Below are 21,521 nucleotides of genomic sequence, written 5' to 3'. Positions count from 1 at the left end.
GATGTTGGTCAGGGGAATTAGAACATGTACAATTTTAACACTATGGCCATCCTTACTTTACTTCTGTATTGTTGGGAAAGCTTCTAGGTGAATCCCCTTTGCATATGATGCTTGCCTTTGGTTTTAGAAATGATATTTTTAAAAATATCCCTGTGGATAGGACACTGATCCTTGAGACAGGAGCATCCGAGTTCAAATCTACCTCAAACACTTGATCCTTACTAGCTGTGTGACCTTGGGCAAGTCACCTAACCCCATTACCTCACAAAAGTCACCAAAACAACAACAAAAAGGTGAAAACTATAGTTTTATGTAATTGTTGGAAAAATAAAATATCATCTACATTAAAAAATAAATTATAAAAAGATCCCTATACTTAGTAAGCTTTAGTGTAAAAAAATGATATTTATCATGGTGCCATAGGTATGGATTTGGATGTTTTTGTTTTAAATATAATTATGTTTATTGTTTTATTAATGTTCAACTTGTATAACTACATCCTGGTATAAACATATATTGATATATAGAGAGTATATAGCATAAATATATAGCATAGATACACATATATATACATAAATATATACTAATATAAATACAATTTAGTTATAATGATTTATTAGAAGAATTGATATAATCTGTTGAACAAAATTTTACTTAAAATTTATTTTTTATTTTTTCTCTCTTATTTATTTTTTAAGTATGATTTTGGTTCATTTATTTTATATTATTACAATAATTTTGTTATAAGAGTAAACATAACCCCCCCAAGATAAACCTCAAGAATAGTGGGGGGGGATGTACTTTAGTCTGTGTTCAGATTCCAATGGCTCTGTCTCTGGGGTGAGTTGCCTTCTTTATCATAAGTCCACCAGAGAAGCTGCTTCAATATTCTTCCCACAGTTGCTATTACTAGCTGTATTTCCCTTCTCTCTATCCCTCCCCACTCGCATTTATTTTATTCTTTCTCTCTCTCCTTTCATCCTGGCCCTGTCCAGTAGTATGTTGTATATCTGAGTACCCTCTCTCTCAATCTTCCCTCTCTTCTATCACCTATTCCCCCATTCCCCCTTATCTCATCCCTTTCTTCTCATTTTTCTCTAGGGTATGACAGATTTCTATACCCTATTAAGTATGTATGTATTTCCTCTCTGAGCCACTTCTGATGAGAATGAAGGCTCATGCATTCCCCTTTGCCTTTCCCCATTCCACTCCATTGAAAAAGTTTTTTCTTGACTCTTATGTGAAATTTCTTAGCTCCTTCTTCCTTTCTTTTCTCTTCCTCCCAGTACTTCCCTTTATCACCCATTGACTCCATCTTTTTACTATATTATGCCATTATATTCCACTCCCTTCCTGTGCCCTGTCTATATATGCTCCTTCTAACAGCTCTTATAAATGAGAAAGTTCACATGAGTTATCAATATCTTCTTTCCATGCAGGAATACAAACAGTTCAATATCATTAAGTCCCTCATAGTTAATCTTTCTCATCCACCCCCTCTATGGTTCACCAGAGTCCTGTACTTGAAGATCAAACTTCTGTTCAGCTCTGGTTTCAATAGGAAAGTTTGAAAGTCCTCTGTTTCATTGAAAAAAACATCTTTTCCCCGAAAGAGGATGTTCAATTTTTTTAAAATTTATTTTTATTAAAGATTATTTGAGTTTTACAATTTTCCCCCAATCTTGCTTCTCTCCCCCACCCCACCCCCCACAGATAGCACTGTCAGTCTTTACTTTGTTTCCATGTTGTACCTTGATCCAAATTGGGTGTGATGAGAGAGAAATCATAACCTTAAAGAGAAGAGAATTCTAAGAGGTAACAAGATCAGACAATAAGATATCTGTTTTTTTCTAAATTAAAGGGAATAGTTCTTGCACTTTGTTCAAACTCCACAGCTCCTTATCTGGATACAGATGGCACCACTCTCCTTTGCAGACAGCCCAAAATTGTTCCTGATTGTTGCACTGAAGGAATGATCGAGTCCTTCAAGGTTGATCATCACTCCCATGTTGCTGTTAGGGTGTACAGTGTTTCTCTGGTTCTGCTCATCTCACTCAGCATCAGTTCATGCAAATCCCTCCAGGCTTCCCTGAAATCCTGTCCCTCCTGGTTTCTAATAGAACAATAGTGTTCCATGACATACATATACCACAGTTTGCTAAGCCATTCCCCAATTGAAGGACATTTACTGGATTTCCAATTCTTTGACACCACAAACAGGGCTGCTATAAATATTTTTGTACAAGTAATATTTTTACCCTTTTTCCTCATCTCTTCAGGGTATAGACCCAGTAGTGCTATTGCTGGGTCAAAGGGTATGCACATTTTTGTTGCCCTTTGGGCATAGTTCCAAATAGCTCTCCAGAAGGGTTGGATGAGTTCACAGCTCCACCAACAATGTAATAGTGTCCCAGATTTCCCACATCCCTTCCAACAATGATCATTATCCTTCCTGATCATACTGGCCAATCTGAGAGGTGTGAGGTGGTACCTCAGAGAAGCTTTAATTTGCATTTCTCTAATAATGATTTAGAGCATTTTTTCATGTGGCTATGGATTGCTTTGATCTCCTCAGAGGATGTTCAGTTTTGCTGGGTAGTTGATTTTCGGTTGTAAACCAAGATCTTTTGTCTCCCGGAACATCATATTCCAATCCCTATGAGCCCTTAATGTAGATGCTGCCAGATCCTGCGTAATCCTGACTATGGAGTCTCAGTAGTTGAATTGTTTGTTTCTAGCAACTTTTAGAATTTTCTTCTTGACTTGGGAGTTTTGGAATTTGACTATAATATTCCTGGAGGTTTTTCTTTTGGGATCTCTTTCAGGAGGCGACCCAGTGAATTCCCTCAATTACCCTCAGCTTCTAGGATCTCAGGGAAATTTTGCTGTATTATTTCTTGAAAAATGAAGTCTAGGTTCCTTTCCTGGTCAAGACTTTCAAGTAGTCCAATTTTTAAAAATTATTTCTTCTGGATCTGTTTTTGAGGTCAGTTGTTTTTCCAAAGAGATATTTCACATTTTCTTCTAATTTTTAGTTTTTTTGGAAGAGTTTTATTTCTTCCTGCTTTCTTTCAAAGTCATCAGCTTCCTTTAGTTCCATTCTGCATTTGAAGGAGTTCTTTTCTTCAGAGAGCTTTTTTTATCTCCTTTTCCAGATGGCCAATTCTTCTTTTTAATGCATTCTTCTCATTTGTCTTTTGTTTTGCTTTTTCCATTTGCTCTAAACTGGTTTTTAACATATTATTTTCTTTGGTATTTTTTTGTATTTCTTTCACCAAGCTGCTAATTTGGTTCTCATGATTTTTCTGCATTGCTCTCATTTCTTCTCTCAATTTTTCCTCTACCTCTCTTAATTGCTTTTCAAAGTCATTTTTGGGCTCATCCATAGTCTGAGCCCATTTTCTATTTCTCTTGGAGGTTTTGGATATGGAAACTTTGATTTTGTTGTCATCTGAGCATGTTTTTTGATCTTCCATGGGACTAAAATAATTCTCTATGGTCAGATTCTTCTTTTTCTGTTGTTTACTCATTTTCTCAGCCCAAGACAAATTTATATCACTTCCAAGGCTTTGGGTTTTTTGGGGACACCCCACTGGGACCTTTATTCCTCCAAGGTCTTATGCTCTCTTGCCTGTGCTTTGATATGTAGATGACCATAGGCACTCCCCTCTGCCTTGGAGCTGTGAGGAGGATTCCCTACTATCTTAGTATGGAAGGCCAAATCGATACCTGGATCTGAGGGTGGGTAAACAGAAGAGTCCTACTCCAGGGAGACCAGAGAGATTTCTTCAGTCTCCCTTGACCCCTTTACCACCTGTGAGCTGTGCTCTGGAGGTGCAGGCTGGTTTCTCCCGATTCTCACTGCAGGTTCTGTGGCAGGTGCTCATCACTCCACACTCATTCTGGTGTAGCAGAGTTCTCTCACTGCCCCTTCAAGCTATTCCAGGTGATCCCTGGGCTGGGCTGGGGGTGGGGCTGCTCTTTGGCCGGGGCTTTTTCGCAATTCCCAGTCCTGATGAAACACACCTTTCCTGTGGAGCTTCTGACTTATCTTGAACTGGGAAAATGTATCACTCAGTCTTTCTATGGGTTCTGCCCCTCTAAATTTTGGCTAGAGTCATAATTTGATGGCTTTTGGGGATTTGGGGGGAAGGAGTTCCTGGGAAATGCTTCCTTCACACCACCATTTTGGCTCCACCCCTCTACTTAAAATTTTTGAATCGATATTCATTAATTATTTTGATCTGTAATTCTGTGCTTTATCTTTCCCTGATGTAGGTATTAAAATTATCTTTCCTGGGAAATATTCTACTCCCTCATTTTCTACAAACTCTTGTGAGGGGTTAAAAATGCTGACTTTTCAGAAATATAGTGCTAAATTAGTTTAAGCCATAAGCCTCAGTTTCTATTTCTCAAGAATCAAGTGAGTGTGAGAACCTGGATCTCTGGCTAGAAAAATTATTTCACCCTAACCATATAAGGTGTAAACAAAGACAGACTCTCCTGTGCAACTTAGGCAACCCCCCCTTTCTCTTTGGACCCTCAAGTTTGACCAATTGTTGTAAAGGTCAGCAGAAAAGAGATGGGGAAGTGGGTTGTAGTTTTTGTGGTTTTTTAACCCTGCTTCAGCTTCTGTAATTTGGCTTTTCCTGCACACTCTCTCTCTCATAGAGAGTTAAGAACTGCCCCACTTCTTGCAAGAATGGAAATAAATTTTAACTCTTTGTTGTCACTTTGAGAGGACTCCAAGGAGTCATCTTGGGTTAGGGTCTCAATACCCCACACACTCTGCTCCCAGTATTGCTTTAAAACTCAACTCCTTTTCATTTTTAGAAAACTTAAGATAGAGTACTACTGTCCTATTTTTCTAAGTTTTCAATCCCAATATCTTTGAGTCCTCACTCAAATAAAACTACTTTCTTCAAAGGTTACCATGGCATTTTTTAAAACTTTGTTTTAAAAAAGAATTTAAAAAACCCTTTACAGAAGAGCTTTGGGCATACCATCCCAGGCATTACAGAGACCTGTTATGTAGTGGAGAGTTGTTCTGGTTTCATACCTGTCCACTCTGAGATGAAAGTGGTAGGAAGACTCCTGTCTTTGAACCCTATCATACACACACACATGCTGGCAAGAACTTAGGGTCAATCTTGCCATTTGATTATTAGGGCAACGCTATTTTTACACAAAAAGCCTAAAAGACCCTGTCTAAGAAGGATATGGAACACAGCATTGTCAACATAGTAGTTTACAGGGTCATCCACAAACTTCATAGACTTGGACATCTGGCTTCTGGGTTTACCAGAAACCACCACCTTGTATCCCTTCACCATACAGAGTTCTGGCAGCCAAAATGATTTCTGTTCTGATTGGGTTTCTCTGGTGAGAAACTCATTCACTTTGACTTTTTGACATCATCAGTAACAAATTTCTTAGTCATATTTTGCATCAATGGATAAGTGAAATTTGAGCAGAAGTGATTATAAAGCCCTGGGGAGGAGAGTACCTTTGACTTTTTTTTGCAAGGCAATGGGGTTAAGTGGCTTGCCCAAGGCCACCCAGCTAAGTAATTACTAAGTGTCTGAGGCTGGATTTGAACTCAAACACTACTGACTCCAGGGCCGATGCTCTATCCACTGAGCCACCTAGCTGCCCCCTTAATTCTGATGAATTTTTCTCAGTCCTCATCCTTTTTTATTTTTTGACCACCTTTTGCTCTTGGATATTTAATCCATGATGTTCATGACAAAGAAAGTGTATCATTAAAAAAAAAAGAATCTCATATTGTCCACCTAAAAAAACCTTGGCAACTCGGGACCTTCTAAACGAAGAGTTCCATTTCATTTATTAAACAAGCACAAAAATAAACATCCAATTAGTTTATAAGAACAACTGATTGACACTAGGGAAGATGGAGATTTACAAATCCAATCTTAACAAAATTCTTTCCATATCTGGTAGTTGGGACTGAAAAAATATATAGCATGATTTGATTGTCTGCAGTCAGTTATGAGCTTCTTTCATTTGGTGCTAAATATCATTTTAAGATACATTTTTTTTGTTTTTTGCAAGGCAAATGGGGTTAAGTGGCTTGCCCAAGGCCAAACAGCTAGGTTATTATTAAGTGTTTGAGAGTGGATTTGAACCCAGGTACTCCTGACTCCAGGGCTGGTGCTTTATCCACTATGCCACCTAGCCACCCCTAAGATACATTTTTCAACTGTGGCTAAGCACCCAGAAGAGGTGAAAGACAATCCCTGCTCTCAAGTAGCTCCCAATCCAATGTGGGAAGGCTCCTTGCAAATATAAATGAATGAGTGAATGAATGAATGAATAAATGAATGAGTAAATAAATAAATGTGTTTATGTGTGTAGTGTACATATACTGCAAATACACATCAAGCAAGCCTGCAGACATGCAGGATAAATAGGAAATAATTAACAGGGGGAAGCTAGTTTCCTTTTTAATCTATGTGTTTTATTTTCTGCATTTAAGAACAAATGTTCATATACTTTACTAGGCTGACAAAGGGATCTGTGATGTAAAAAGGTCAGGAACACTAGCTTTCGAATGCATCCTCATCCCTCAGCCCACGCTTCCAATCCCTCTCCTCTTCCCTCTCCCCACATCTTCTGTTCTCTCTTGCCCATTTTGTTTTGTGGGCAATATTCAATCAGATGCACCATTTTCTTTCGGGTGATTTTTCTCCTCCCTTAATAGAGTCTGTACTAGAAGAGGGCTCAAAATGACTTCATATTTTCATACATCTATTTCTAACAGATGACTGGCTTTCTAGCCATTGAGCTACCTAGCTTCCTTAGGGTAGAGGGGAAAGGTTCCCATTATATAAATTATTTTATATTACCTTTCTTCTGTATTCTCTCAGGACACTTGTTATAGGAAATTGGATTACGTAAAGGATTCTAGATCTGATAAGGAGTGTTTTGGGGAAGAACGGCAGTTGGAATAAACAAAATTCTGAAAATTCAGAAATTGTAGTTTTTATTGTCTAATTAAAAGCTATAAATAAAGGATAGAATATATTTTCTTGGTAAACATTAAGAAGCTAGTAGGAATCCAAAAACATAAATATTTTTTTCATAACACCCATCCATGTCATTTCCTTTTCTTTCTCTCATTTCTATCTTAGTCAAGGACTTTTTCACCTCATTACTAGATGACCAATTGAACTCTTACACCACAAAATTACATTTTGCACCACAACCAAATTTAATAGTGCTAAATAGCAACTTTGTAATATTAGTCCTCTTCTAAGAAAACTCTTCCTTTTGTTGACAAAACTTATGTTAATTTCTCAGTTTGACAATCAAAGAATTCTATATCTGTCCCACCCTCCACCCTGATACCCATATATAGTTTTCTACCATTACTCAGATCTTCTCCTTTAGTAAAGGTAGTCACATTATCTGTCAAAAGTCCCTATTTTTGCTTTTGATGTTTCCTAAACATGGAGTGCTTTTCCCTCTCTCTGCCTATTCAAATCTTTTAGCATCCATCTCAGATCCCACATCCCCTGCCTTTACTACAGGCTGAAAATCTTCCTTTCTTTGAATACTTATAGCCTATGACATTTATTTTGATACTTAATCACATACTTTCATCTACTGTAAATAGATAATCATTGTAAATGATAAATGCAAAATGTAAATGTAAAATCATACAGATAGAATATGAAAAAACATTTAAATCTGGGATTTCTAATTACAAATGTACAGCTCTTTCTAGTGTACCACTCCATGGGAATTGTCTAGAATAACCTTCTTTCATATAATACCAAATATTCTACCCATGAGAACCTAGAGATTTCGGATTTTTCTAAAATTTAATCTATAGGAAATTTACCCACTCACACACTGTAGGCAGCTTAGATCCAGGTTCCTCTAAGGCTTGGTTTTTAACACAAGCAAAGCAAAATGAAGAACTGAGGCAAATATTGATGATTCTGTTCAATAACAATGGAAAGGGCATGGCAATCAAGTCAAGTAATACTTCCATGGTTTAAATCCCAGCTCTGATAATCACTACCATGTAACCCTAGTCAAGTACCTCCATCTTTTTAGACCAATTCCTTAATTTTGTAAGTGAAGAAACTTAAGTTGGCTAGATATTAAATAACTTTCCTACAGTCATGCAGGTCAGAGTGATAAGGATCTAGGAGCACAAACTTTTGTCATTAATTCTTCAATGGTACTTATGCCACATTAATATAACCCTAGAGTAGGAACCATAACAACATTTTAAAGTTTTCAATCAATTTTCACACTCATATCATACAAACTCACAACTATACTGCAAGATTGGTAAGGTAGGTATTATCTCCATTTTATAACTGAGGAAACAGGCTCCAAGAGATTAGTTTGTCCAAAGTGATTTGACTAAGTGACAGTTAGCTAAAGAACTAAGCTCCCTTGAGCTCACCTCATTCCACTTCCAATACATTACCATCTATAAAGATGATCCTCCTTTTTTTGGATGACCTAAGAAGACAAGGCAGTGATTTTGGCAATGATGGCTAAATTGCATAGTGGACTGACCAATTTCTTTTTGTTAATTTTAGAATCATGGAACCAGAGAGACTATCTGGGTCTGTGAATTCATGTGTTAATATTTTAATGACTTATTTAATTAGAATCACTTTCTTTTCTAATGTTATATGATTTTTACGCATATAAAAACAATCATCCGAAGCACCCATAAATCCCACATGACTGACAAAGAGGTCCATGACACAAAAAAAGGTAAGAAGCTCTGTCCTGCTCCAACCTAAACTTGAACAGGAATCCTGAGAAGTGGACATCCAGCTCCTATGATAACTCTTGAGATAAAATAAACATTAACCCCACTGACAGCCCAATCCATTTTTGAACAGCTCCAATTTTTAGTTTTCCCCTTCATTGAACTATATTTTGCCTTCCACAATTTTAATCTACTATTCCTAGTTCTGCCTTCTAGGGTCAAATAGAATTCTTTCCACATATAGACCTTCAAATATCTGAAGAGAGCTATCATGTCATCACCAAATCTTCTCTTCTTTAGACTAAATATCTCCAGATGCTTCAAAATATGGAACTGTCCTGAGGGCCTTTACTCTTCTGGTTCCACCCCTATGAGTTCCCAGATCATCCACGTCTTCAGTGACTAACTTTTCTTAAGTTACTGCCTATGCTATTTGAACTTTGAGGCTATTTTGGTCCTTCAATGACTCAACAAACACTTTAAAAGAAACTAAATCGATCTTTTAAAAAATTTTATATATTTCAATTTTAGGTAAACATATTAACAAAAGCTTTATTTTACATTGGCAATACGAATTAAATGCAAATCAGTCTCAGAAATACATTTGAAAGCTCTTTCTAAAAGCAGTGAAAAATATTGTTAAAAAAGTTACATAATAGTGCATCAAATCTTTTTTTCAAATTGAGCAATAAAGTAACAGCCTTTATCATGAGAATTTTCTTTCTAGAAAAACCTGCTAAAATATAAACTACACTTGTTATTGATCTCCATTCTTTACTCCATTTACTCATTACTATTATAATTGATTATAATTCTTTTTTTCAGCCATGTATTATAAAAAAATGATATAAAACAGGAAAAGAAAAACCTGAAATTGACACCACAGAAAACACATTTTTGAAAGTGGAAACAACCAATTTTTCATCTTCTTGGTTTCATTTTCAAAGCTGGGCTGTAGTACAAAGAACAAAGTGCTTACACTGAAAATATCATCTCCCTTGAGAGGCTTTTCTCAATGAGCATCTTGTTTGGTTGCTCTAAGAGAATTGAATATTTCTTAGGCTGCAAAAACATGCATTTCATGCATAGCAATAAGATTTTAGATGTTTTGAAATATCTTGTTGCAACCTAAAAATTTGAAATGAATTCCTATTCTAAAACATTAATAATACTTTGTACTTAGGTAGTATTTTTTAGTTTTTCAAAGAACTGTAACCATCTGTTAGCTCATTTGTGCCAGATTACAAAACTATCAAGGAAGAGACTTACAGCCTTATAATTGTAGGGAAAGGAGACTGGTTAAAACAGTGGCAATAGAATAAGAGGAAAATCCAGTCAGTAGGCAAATGTAGGAAATTTAATTTCAAATACCATTTTTAAAAGAAAGTGCAGTTATGACCAAGACCAATCCAATTAGATTTTCCAAACATCAGGACCTGAATTTTGTATGCATAAGAAGGAGAGTCAGAACCCAGAATCATAGTCTTAGAACTGAAAAGAATCTTCGAGATCATCTAGTCTAAATCATATCAGGAAGGTACCTTCCTCACAAATGGTCATCAATTGAAGCCTCTCTAGTGAAAGAAAAGCTACTGCCTCTCCGAGCCTCCTAATTTACTTTTGGACAGCTCAAATCATGAGAAAAGTTTTGCAAACCAAAATTAGTGTCTCTGCATTTTCACCATTCAGTGCTTCTAGTTTTTGCCCCTGGGTGGCACTGTGACTATATTATTTATAGTCTGGAGATTTGGGGTCTAAAGCTCTCTAAGAGAAACTAATGTATGCTTTGTAAGCAAAAAAAAAAAAAAAAAAAGAGAGAGAGAGAGACAGTGATGGGGATGTAGGACTGAGCTTAGGAAAAATTTTGGAGTAGGAAAAGTCTCTCTTTTCATCCCTTTCCTGTGTTCTTTTCCTTTCTTCTCTAAGCCCCTTCTAAACCATCTTCCAAAGAAGATTTTAGGGATTTCTGTACTGCTACTCCTCCTAGGAACATTTTCAATTGGAAACCTCAAAAGGATAGAACAAGACCCAACAAAAAAGAATGAGTTACAAGGGATATAAATTCAAGCAACTGTAGAAGAAATTTATGGTAGAGAGTCTTCCATCAACATACACTCAAATTATTCTAACTGTTATACTCTATTATAAGGTTGGTCTTAGGGGACCTGAATCATCAAAACTGAGAATTGGTGGTAGTAGTAAAGTTTAATGTTCACTGTGAAGGGAAAGCTGCAATGTAAAAAGGGGATTGTGATATGGAAAAGATATTGGATTTGAACTCACAGAAACTGATTTAAATTTTGAGTTGGACTACATGATCTTCAATATCTTTTCTAATGTTCTGGAAATAGGAAGGGGTTGGAGTGAACCTGGGTTTGACTCAACAAAGGCTACAATTCCATAAAAGCTCATGAAGTTATCCTTTGGGGCTGATTTAGCAAACCAAGGAGAATCTGAGAACAAATTTTAAAAGGATACTAAAGATACATTCAGATAAAAATATCTTCCACATCAAAATGGAAACCAGAATTTAGAATAATCTCAAGGAGCAAAAAAGAATTTGGATTTAAATTGGATTTAATTGGCATTCTAGAACAGTAACTCCCCTACCTCGGGTTTTGAAACTTGCCCCAGTTCCAGTCACCTCAAGGGATGTTATGTAATTCTTAAGATAAAATTCACTATAAAAGCGCTATATGTTCTAATATTTTTATGAAGGGGAAATATTGCAGGCTCAATGATAGGGGGTCACTATTACATGAAAGTAGGGAATTCAGACCCTAGTATGAACACATCACATTTTTTGGTTTTCCTTTCATGATGGCTATCCTCCAGCTTTGTTTTTTCACATATTTGGCTAACATAACCTGAACTATTGGGTACCATGTACTCTGAACTCTGGGAAGAATCTGTTAATACTGAAAGATCAGCATACTACCTCAGATTTCATTAACCCACCTCAACTCTGATGGCCCTTCTTTGGATTAGGATTGAAATCCTAAAGGATCAGGCAACAGATTTATACAACACCACCTTGGGGAATGTCCAGATCTGTAGTAATTTCATCCAAGTAAGAAACTCTCTCCACTGATATAAATCCACCACTTACTTGTAACTTAGAATCTTAAGGAATTTCCTAAAGGACCACAAAGTTCCAAACGACTTGCTCAGGGTGGAACTTGGACCCAGGTCTTCCTGACTCTAAGACCAGTCCTCCATTCATCATGTTGTAGATGTGCTATTTTGTAATAGATTTGACTGGTAAACAATAAAATTCTATATGTCTATATATTTACCCTCAATCTCTATTATGAATAAGAGCAAGAACACCTCATTTTCATCCTTCTTTTAAGTTATCCACTTAAAGTTCTCAATGGATTTTTTTGAAGCAACATATGTCTTGGCAAGAGGAAACAGAATCAGTGAACTCAAAGAAATGTTCCTGGGAAAAGGTTAGTGGGAGAAGAGTTAAAATCTACTACCTACAAGCATTTCCCTTTTCCATGTTGCCATTGTCCAATCAACATAGGTAACTGAGATTTGGCTCTCCCATTTATACACAAAAGTGAATGTATGGAGAAGAGAACATGGCCATGCAGTTCTAATACTTCAAATAAAACACAGATATATTTGAATATATTTTATACTTAAGACCACACAAATTTAAGCATTCTTAGTATCTGGCAATCTGATATCAAACAGAGCTGAAATCATGCAACACTGCAAAGAAGACCACATTTTAAAAATGGCTCCAAACATAATCTGACAACCTAAGTGTGTCATACACAGGAAATTCACTCTTTGGCAGGCCTCCAAACTCAGAACAAACATTTCAAGCCATTCCATCCATGAGTTGGAGGAAATACATCTGAAAATGTTGGACACCACTGAAAAAATAGGCATAGTTTTAAAAAAATTAGAAATGACTATGAGTCTATTGTAAGAATGTGCATTCTGTAGTTTTATGAGGCATCAGGGTTGATAAGGCATTTTTAGGAAAAATCACTTGAACACCATTTTGGCCATGTCCCGCCCATGGAGGAGAATCCAAAGGTTCACGCTTGATCATCTGGACCATTCCAGGAGCTTTGAAATCACACTGGAGCTTATAAGGCTGATGTTCAGTATGTCCCTTCATATTTGTTGAACTAGGACTGTACAAGTGGTTGTAATATTCTGTGTCTTGAAGGCCATGCATGTGTTCCAGGTAGGCACAGTTTGGTGAGTAAAATGGTGTGATCTCTTTACCAGATCGACTGATGGCTCTGTTGTTGGGATGAGTGCTGACCACACACTGTCCGTGGTGAGGGGGATAAGCATAATGCTTGGGATTTTCACAGGGAGACAAGTGCTCAGTGAAATCTGGTTCCGTTTTAAAATGCACCCTGTTTGGGAAACTAAGAAGATGTCTCTTGACCACACTGTTTTCCCCTAACCACACCTGGTTTTGTGAAATGGGGTAGCCATCGATTCCATTATCAGAATCAGAATCATTCTCCATTTTGATGGGTATTTCTAAAGGTAACATTTGATTGTATAGAGTTTCCGGGGGTATCAACGCACTTTGCAATTTAACATTTTCTGAAGCATAATTTCCCATAGCAAGATGTTGAAAGCCTGGACAGGACTGGCAATTCTCCATCCCACCTTGATGTGGATGGCAACTGGATGGAGGGTTTAAATGACTTTGATCTCCATTATAGAAAGGTCTAATGATTCGGTTGGGGTAGGCACTTAGGGGTGAATTCATAGCTTGAGAGTTGGATGAGCTTCTGAATGTAGAAATACTGTTTGTGTTACATGTGTTTTGGACTCCTGGATAGGTCATGCAGGAACTTAGGGCCTCCTCTTGTAAAAAACATTTGTCAGTTTTATTTGGTTCAAACTTCAGTTTTATACCATCCTGATCATGTTTCTCTGTTGTCCAATTCAGATGCTTCATGGGGCCCAGTGTTTCAATGGAACAATTATACATGAGTCCTTCTTTTCGTCCTTTCCCACTGGCTGTGTTGCCTGGCATCTTCAGATGTTCTTCCTCTTCTCTATTGTTAATAATAGAAAGAAATGAGTCATTAGATAGATAAAGGGATTCAGTTGAAGCTGTTCATTTTAAAACTATCTTTAAGTGCAGATCTCAAAAACCAAGGAATGAAGTTTTCCATAATTTCCTATACTATTACATCAATCAATGGGAGTTTATCTAGTACCCGTTTTGTTCTATGTATAACAGGATCAAAAAGAAAAGTAAGATATAGCACTTGCCCATAAAGAACCTCTAGTCAAGTTAGGGATGAGACATTATGACAAGCACAAATGAAACAATTTATAAATAAGATACCATTTTCTATAACTTTTTTTTCCCTTTCTGAATCTGTGATTTCACTAATGTAGGGAATACCCAGAAATGGAAAATTCCTCTTCAGTGAACCCTGGCAGCTATTCTTTAATAGATAGTCTTACAGAATTTCCAAGTACATTATTACCTGGAAAGAGTAACCCAATGGAGAGATGAAATGAGTCCTCTCTTACACAGCTATTAAACATCAGAGGCAGGAATGGAGTTTGGTCTTCCCGCCTCCAAGGCCAGTGCTCTATCCATTAGGCAAGGTTGCCTCTCATTAATATCATAGCATTATATACTAATATAATTATATGTTAAGTGATATACTTTCATTCATTTCTCCCATTTGAAAAGTCACTAAGGTTAACTTCTTTCTACTCATGTATATATCATGTACATGCCTATTCTTTTATTTATTGAGTTTTTGCCTTTCTTTGTATCTCTAGTACTTAACAGAACACCTTAATAAATATTTGCTGATTGATTCTAGATAAGTTACAAAATTGGCCTCTGTATTTTTAATGTCTGTAGGTAGCTGATTTTGAAATCAGTTAATAGCAGATTTTCATTTTGACAAATGCTGGAACTAGGTGTGATTACAGTTCCTTCATCACAAACAAATTTCATATTTTCATATCAGCAAATTGGCTGAAAAATAGCACATTCCATCTGTGTAAGAACAGTCTGTGTGCTTCTTTAGATGGATAGTTCTTCCTTTGGGGTCATGTGTGAATGATTCACCAAAAAAAGGAACAATGAGATTGAGTAATGAAAATGATATGAGGAAATACTTTAATTTTATGGGCAAACACAGAAAAGCAATATGAAAATTTCAAACAAATGATATATTAAAGTGTTGAGTCCCATAATATTGCAAAAAATATCAATCTCAATAATGTATATACCAAAATTACTTTTCTTTGTGTGTGTTTATGTATTTGTACTTAGTATATGATTGTGCATATGATAATACAGAAATCTAAGACAATTAAAATTTCATCATATTGATAACCAATTCAATATACATTCATGAAAATATACAATTAAGAATTTTGAATATCCTATTTTACAACTTTGATAAAATTGAATCTTCTATGTTGAAAATATTAGAACAAAATTTGATCTCATTCACTTAATAACTGCCTAGCTATGTGATCTCAGGCAAGTCACAACCCCAATGCCTTAAATAAATAAAATTTTTTAAAAAAGTAAAAGAGAACAGTAGAATACTGGGAGAGACCACATTATGTTTGGGCATGGTGACTGGCCCTTCCCCTTTGCTAAATTTGCCACATTTGATTTTCTTATCCACTTACAGTGGGGAAAGTCACTTGAAAAATGGAAGTCGATGTGAAAATTTTTCATGGAATCAAGATTGACTGGAAAGAATCTATTCTCTAAGTAGAGACATATATGTACAACAGTCAATAAAAATTTATCAAAGCACCTACTACATCCAGGTACTGTCCTAAATGTTGTGAGATAAAAGATAATTCTTGCTCTTGTGGAGCTCACATTCTAAGGGGAAAGGCAACAATGCAACCAACTATGAAGGATAAACTAGAAATAATAAACAAGGGGAGGCACTTGAATCAAGAGAATTATGGAAAATCTTCCAGTTGAAAGTCTTATCTGAGCCTTAAAGGAAGCCAAGCGGCAAAGATGAAAAAGGAGAACATTCTAAGTATAGGAGGACAACTGGTGAAATGTGTGGCATCAGGAGATGGAATGTTTTGTTTGAAGAATAGCAGGGAGGCTAATGTCACAAAAAAAAAAAAATAGGCATATGGGAATATAAGCCCACTAATAAGGTGTATGGGAAGGGCAGGTTATAAAGGGCTGTGAACTCCAAACAAAGGATTTTATAATTGATTCTGGAGGTAAAAGAAAGGCACTGGAATTTACTCAGTAAGGGGAGAAAGATGACATGAGGGTACCTAGGTTTTAGGAAGATCATTTTGACCACTGAGTGAAGGATGAACTGGAGCTGCAAGACTTGTAGTAAGCAGATCAACCAGCAGCTGCTTGAAATAATCCAGCTATTGTGAGCAATCAAAGAAGACAATTAGGTTGCAAGCCTGGAGGACAGTGATGCCTTAGATAATTATAGGGAAGGGGCAGCTAGGATAGAGCACTGACCCTGGAGTCAGGAGAATCTGAGTTCACATCCAGCCTCAGACTACTTAATAATTACCTAGGTGTGTGACCTTGGGCAAGTCACTTAACCCAGTTGCCTTGCAAAAACAAACAAAAAACAAAAAACCACAAAAAAAATGTTACTGATAGTAATAGGGAAATTTAGAAGGTGGGAAGGTAGGAGGGAAAAGCTCAGTTTTGGACCTGATGAGTTTAGCTGTCTACAGATCATACAGTTTGATATATCTAAAAGACTGATGGAGATGAAAAAGTCCATGATCAATGACTGTAACAGATAACATAACTATGATAGCATAGTTTACAAATTATCCTTAAGTTTATACTTCTCTCAAAAAGTTGAACTTTTGTACCAATTACCATTAAAAGATTGTTAAGAGACTGTGGTGGGGTTAATTGAAATAGTCTAAGTCCAGGATAAAAAAAAAAACATCAATTCTTGGGGAGCAAATGGGAATCGGGCCAGTCTTAGGCAGCAGTTAATGTGGAGATTAGAATTGAGATAAAGTACACCCAGATTACCATGTACTAAGTATTTCTTGGGAAACTTTGTGCTAGGGTGGGGTATTGGGAGTTCAAATGTTAGCTAATCTGCCCTCAAGGGGTTTCCACTCTAGTAAGTATAAGATACTGAAACAAACACATCAGACATACATGATAAGGATTTTGGATAGTTACCAAGTTAAATGCTAGGAGAACATTGAGATGAAGGTCCTACTGAAATGTGGATAACTGGTACAGGGAAAACACAGAGAGATCAACTACCTAGGAGGTCAGAATCAGATTACCAAACCAAAATCTGATATATAGCAGGATTAAAAGCTTTTAAATCAATTAATAATTTTAAATTAATTTAATAATTTTAAAAAGTAATTGCTTTTAAATAATGATTATGAACATAAGATAGAATCATGATACTAAGTCAAGGTCAGAAATAACAGAATTTAGAGTTGGGAGATTTAGGGAGAGTGTAAAATTTTAGGCTCATAGATTGGAAGAAGGTCAAGGACAGAGCGGAAGATCAGAGTTTTGGAGCCCTGACTACCTCTTCCTCTTAGCTTCCTTGATGACTATTCAATGCCCATAGGCCTTTCCCTGAAACTGTGGGGGGTTTTTTGTTGTTGTTTTTTTTTTTTGGTATGAGAAACTACTGGAAAAGGAGACTCTATCAATGTAGGTCTTCAACTTCCAGGTCTTGGAGTTGTTTCTGGGATGCACAGGGTTAAATAGCCAGCATATATCAGAACTAGGACTTGAAGGCAGAGATTCCTGGCTTTGAGGTCAGCTCCCAAAGTTATATTTTATCTGCATTTAGAAAGCACTTAAATATGTGCTGAATTGAAAGATTGTAGTTTTCAGTAGCCTGCTTCTTCACAGACTCCTGATAGTATTATAGAAATGTATACAAATGAGAAAATGAAAAATGTTTTTGTCTTTTCATAAATACATTTGAATTTCATTCTAGGGAGGCAATAAATTCTTTTACTGAAGGCAGTAATGAAGGTGAAATGTCTTTGTTAAACAAATTTAAAAACTCCTTTTGGAAGACAAGTGAATTTGTTAATCCTTCTGTCCTGTCTCTGATTTAGTCAAACTTGGAGATTACTCATTTATTCATTCATCCATCAGTGAGTCTTTGGCTCAAAAATATGAATATATGTATAGCTATCCGGGGCAGAGCAGACCCACTGAGATAAGCATGAAAACACCTACCAAAATACTTTAAAACACTCAAACATACTTACTTTGCCACTGTCTGTGGGTTTAGGAGATAGTCAGAGCAACCACTCCTGTAGAGGAGTTGAGCATTGGCTTGTACCCAGACCCAATGATCATCATTTGCTTGTACTTTGAACACAGAAACACCAGTGTCTCCATTATTCTTTACTATAAAAGTTCAGAGGAAGAAAATGTCATTGTATGCATGCTTTTCTTAATATTGCCCTCCCCACTATTCTGAGCAATCATAAATATGCTAAATTTCTAGTACTACTTCTCAAGCTATTCAGAAGTATGAAAGCCACAATATGTGTAGCAATAATTAACTATCTGCTTCAAAGACTAGGAAGGAAGTCTCCCTGACCCATGAAACTTAAATAGAACCATTGTCTTTTCACTCTCCCACCTCCCCACCAAAAAAAAAAAAAAAAAACCAGTTCCATGCAATTATTATCCAATAACAAAATAGGATTGTTGAAAACCATAGAAATGTTCATGATAAAGGAGATTGTTGGTCTGTGTACAAAAAGGATCAAGAGAAACAATTAAAAACATATTGGCTTATTCCTGGAATAAAATATAAAAATGTAAAAATTATACCTCCTTGGAAATGTGTTCTTCCCTGCAGTTCAGATTCACACAGACCTGCAGTAGTTTTTGCTCTGTGAAAAACAGAAAATATTGAATAATTGTTAATAAAGTAAACATCAAATGCAAAATTCACAACTGAGACAAATGACTACATTTTTTGAAATTAATAAAAAAAAAAAAAACTTGCTCTCCGGCCATGGAAAAAACCAAATGATCACGATTTTGTGATCTCATAAATGAAATGTTCTAACCAAGTCAACTAAACTGGATCATAGCATCACCTCACATAAAGAAGGTTGTATAAAAATACATATTGCCATGCACACAGTAGTTCTTTGTTTAATATAATGGGGAATAGGGTTGGGATTGTGATTTTACTGGCCTAGGGAACACCCACTCATGTGAAGAAACCTTCCTTTTCCAATGCACTTTCTCTGTAACTTAATACTCTTAGATAGTCATCTAAAACACTGTAAAGGTAAGTGTTCTGTCACTTAATCAGTAATGTGTCATGGCTGGTGTGAGAACCTGGCTCTATCCCTGATGTCCCTGAAATGGTACTGTTATACTGTACTATTCACTGGAGGGCAGTAAAGCTCAACTTTTAGTTTCTTAAGTGGAAGTTTTTTGGAGAATTTCCTTTATTTTCTTTATGAAGGATGGAAAAAAACATAGAACGAATAATTTCAATTTCTAATTAATTGCAAAAAGCTACAGAGCAAGGAGGAAGAAGGTAAGATAAAATCAGTAATAAAAAATGTAAAGACCTTTCATATAAAAATTAGGGAAGACAAGGAAAATACAGATGAAAGATACCAAAACTCCTATTAATTTGCTGAGCACCTTTCTATTAGGGATTCCGTGTTGTTCCTCATAGTCATATTTCTGCCAAGCAACTAGAGAGGAATTAACTCTGCTTTATGGAGAGATTAGGGAAGGATAAAAGAAGGGGAAGAGGGAGAGCTTGGATTGCACAAGCTTATAAAAAAAGTCAAAGATGAGAACAAAAAAATAATTAGAGATGAAAGGGAAAGGATGGACTAAATATTAAAGAGTATACAATAAAGAGTAAACAACTGAAAACTGATGTCTTACATTTATATATTATTTATATAAAATGTGTATGTTATAATACACTCATATACATTCACCTACCCCCCCATCCCTACCCTTTGTGATGCAATCAATCAAAGGAACTCACTGTGTACCAATACATATTGACCCCCCAAAAGCAGGTGTGCACATGCTCATACACAAACACTTTTTTATGTACAAGTTTATGTGTACTTTTTGGCATGCTTTCACATCCACAATTACATTTGATCATCATGATCGCCTTCCCAGGTTTAGACAAAAAAAAGTTAGTTAATAGGTCAAGAATGGCTAGCCAAATTAGAAAAAGGACAAGAAAAAATAAGAAAAATTATTGCAAAGGTAAAAAATAAAATGATAAAGAAGTATGTTAATGAGAGGGAGATTGGAAACAAAAGAAAAGACTTTGTTAGAATTATAAAAAGGCCAATGCCAGGGCTCTTAGTACTCTCAGAGAATGACACAAGACTGAGGTATCTTGCTGTGCTTTTCCAGGAGTTAACAACTAAACAACCACTCCATTTTCCTGTGATATTATGCTATATCTTCCCCCAACTTAATAATATTTTATTTTTTCCACTCAACATTCATTTTTATAAGATTTTGACTCCATATTTTCCCCTTCCTTTTCCCTTCTCCCCTTTCTAAAACAGCAAGCAATATGATATATATTATATATGTACAATCATGTTAAATATATTTCCACATGTTGAGAAAGAAGAATCATAAAAAGGGGGGAAACCACAAGAAAGAAAAAAAACAAAATGTAGAAAAAATACAAAAAACAAACTAACCCCAAATCCTTCATTTGCATTCACACTCCATAGCTCTTTCTCTGAATGTAGATAGCATTTTCCATCATGAGTCTTTTGGAATTGTTTGGGATCAGATTTAGCAGAGAAAAGTGAAATCTATCATAGTTGATTGTCATACAATGCTACAGTTCCTGTGCACAATGTTCTCCTGGCTCTGATCAGCTTATCAAACTTTCCAGGTTTCTCTGATATCTGCCTGCTTATCATTTCATATAACACAATAATATTCCATCAAATTCAGATCCCACTTACTTGTTCAGCCATTCTCTAATTGATGGGAATCCCCTCAATTACCAATTCCTTGTTTCAACAGAAAGAGCTGCTATAAATATTTTTGTAAATGTTTCCCGTTTTTCATGACCTCTTTGGGATTACAGACCCAGTAATGGTATTGCTGAATCAGAGAATATATATACATATATATATATATAGATAGATAGATAGATAGATAGATAGATAGATAGATATAGATATAGATATAGATATATAGATATATTTTTATAGCCCTTTCGGAATAGTTCCAAATTGCTCTCCAGAATATTGGATCATTTCACAACTCCACCATCTTCTCCAACATTTATCATTTCCATATTAGCCAATTGAACAGGTACCTGAGTTGTTTTGATTTGCCTTTCTCTAAACAACAGTGATTTAGAGCATTTTTTAAATGACTACAAATAGTTTAATTTCTTCATCTGAAAACTGCCTTTTGACAATACATACCTTTTGACCATTTATCAATTGGGGGAATGACTTGTACTCTACTATATTTGACTCAATTCTCTATATATTTGAGAAAATTAGGTCTTTATCAGAAACACTGGTTGTAAAAATTGTTTATCAACTTTCTTCATTCCTTCTAATCTTGACTTTGGGCAAAATCTTTTCAATTTAATATAATCAAAATTATCTATTTTGCATTTCAAAACATTCTTTATCTCTTGTTTGGTCATAAATTCTTCCTTTCTCCATAAATCTGACAGGTAAACATTTCCTTATTCTCCCCATTGACTTACGGCATCACACTTTTTGTCTCAATCATGTTCCTATT

General features: G+C 35.8%; 1 protein-coding gene across 1 annotated transcript in view; it reads right to left on the bottom strand.

Moving 5' to 3' along the window:
- Nucleotides 1–7,040: 7,040 nt before the first annotated feature.
- The window catches only part of AHRR (aryl hydrocarbon receptor repressor), a 251,803-nt gene continuing 237,322 nt past the window's right edge, over nucleotides 7,041–21,521 (bottom strand). The window contains exons 9-11 of the mRNA XM_074206772.1: nucleotides 18,573–18,634; nucleotides 17,999–18,140; nucleotides 7,041–13,800 (exon numbers count right to left, since the gene is read on the bottom strand). Coding sequence (XP_074062873.1) covers nucleotides 12,693–13,800; nucleotides 17,999–18,140; nucleotides 18,573–18,634 — 1,312 coding nt within the window. The 3' untranslated portion in view covers nucleotides 7,041–12,692. The remainder of the gene's footprint in view (nucleotides 13,801–17,998; nucleotides 18,141–18,572; nucleotides 18,635–21,521) is intronic.

Source organism: Macrotis lagotis, chromosome X (assembly GCF_037893015.1).
Source record: "Macrotis lagotis isolate mMagLag1 chromosome X, bilby.v1.9.chrom.fasta, whole genome shotgun sequence".
Lineage (NCBI taxonomy): Eukaryota > Metazoa > Chordata > Mammalia > Peramelemorphia > Peramelidae > Macrotis > Macrotis lagotis.
The sequence above is the reverse complement of the archived record's forward strand: the minus strand, read 5'-3'. Positions and strand labels throughout refer to the sequence as shown.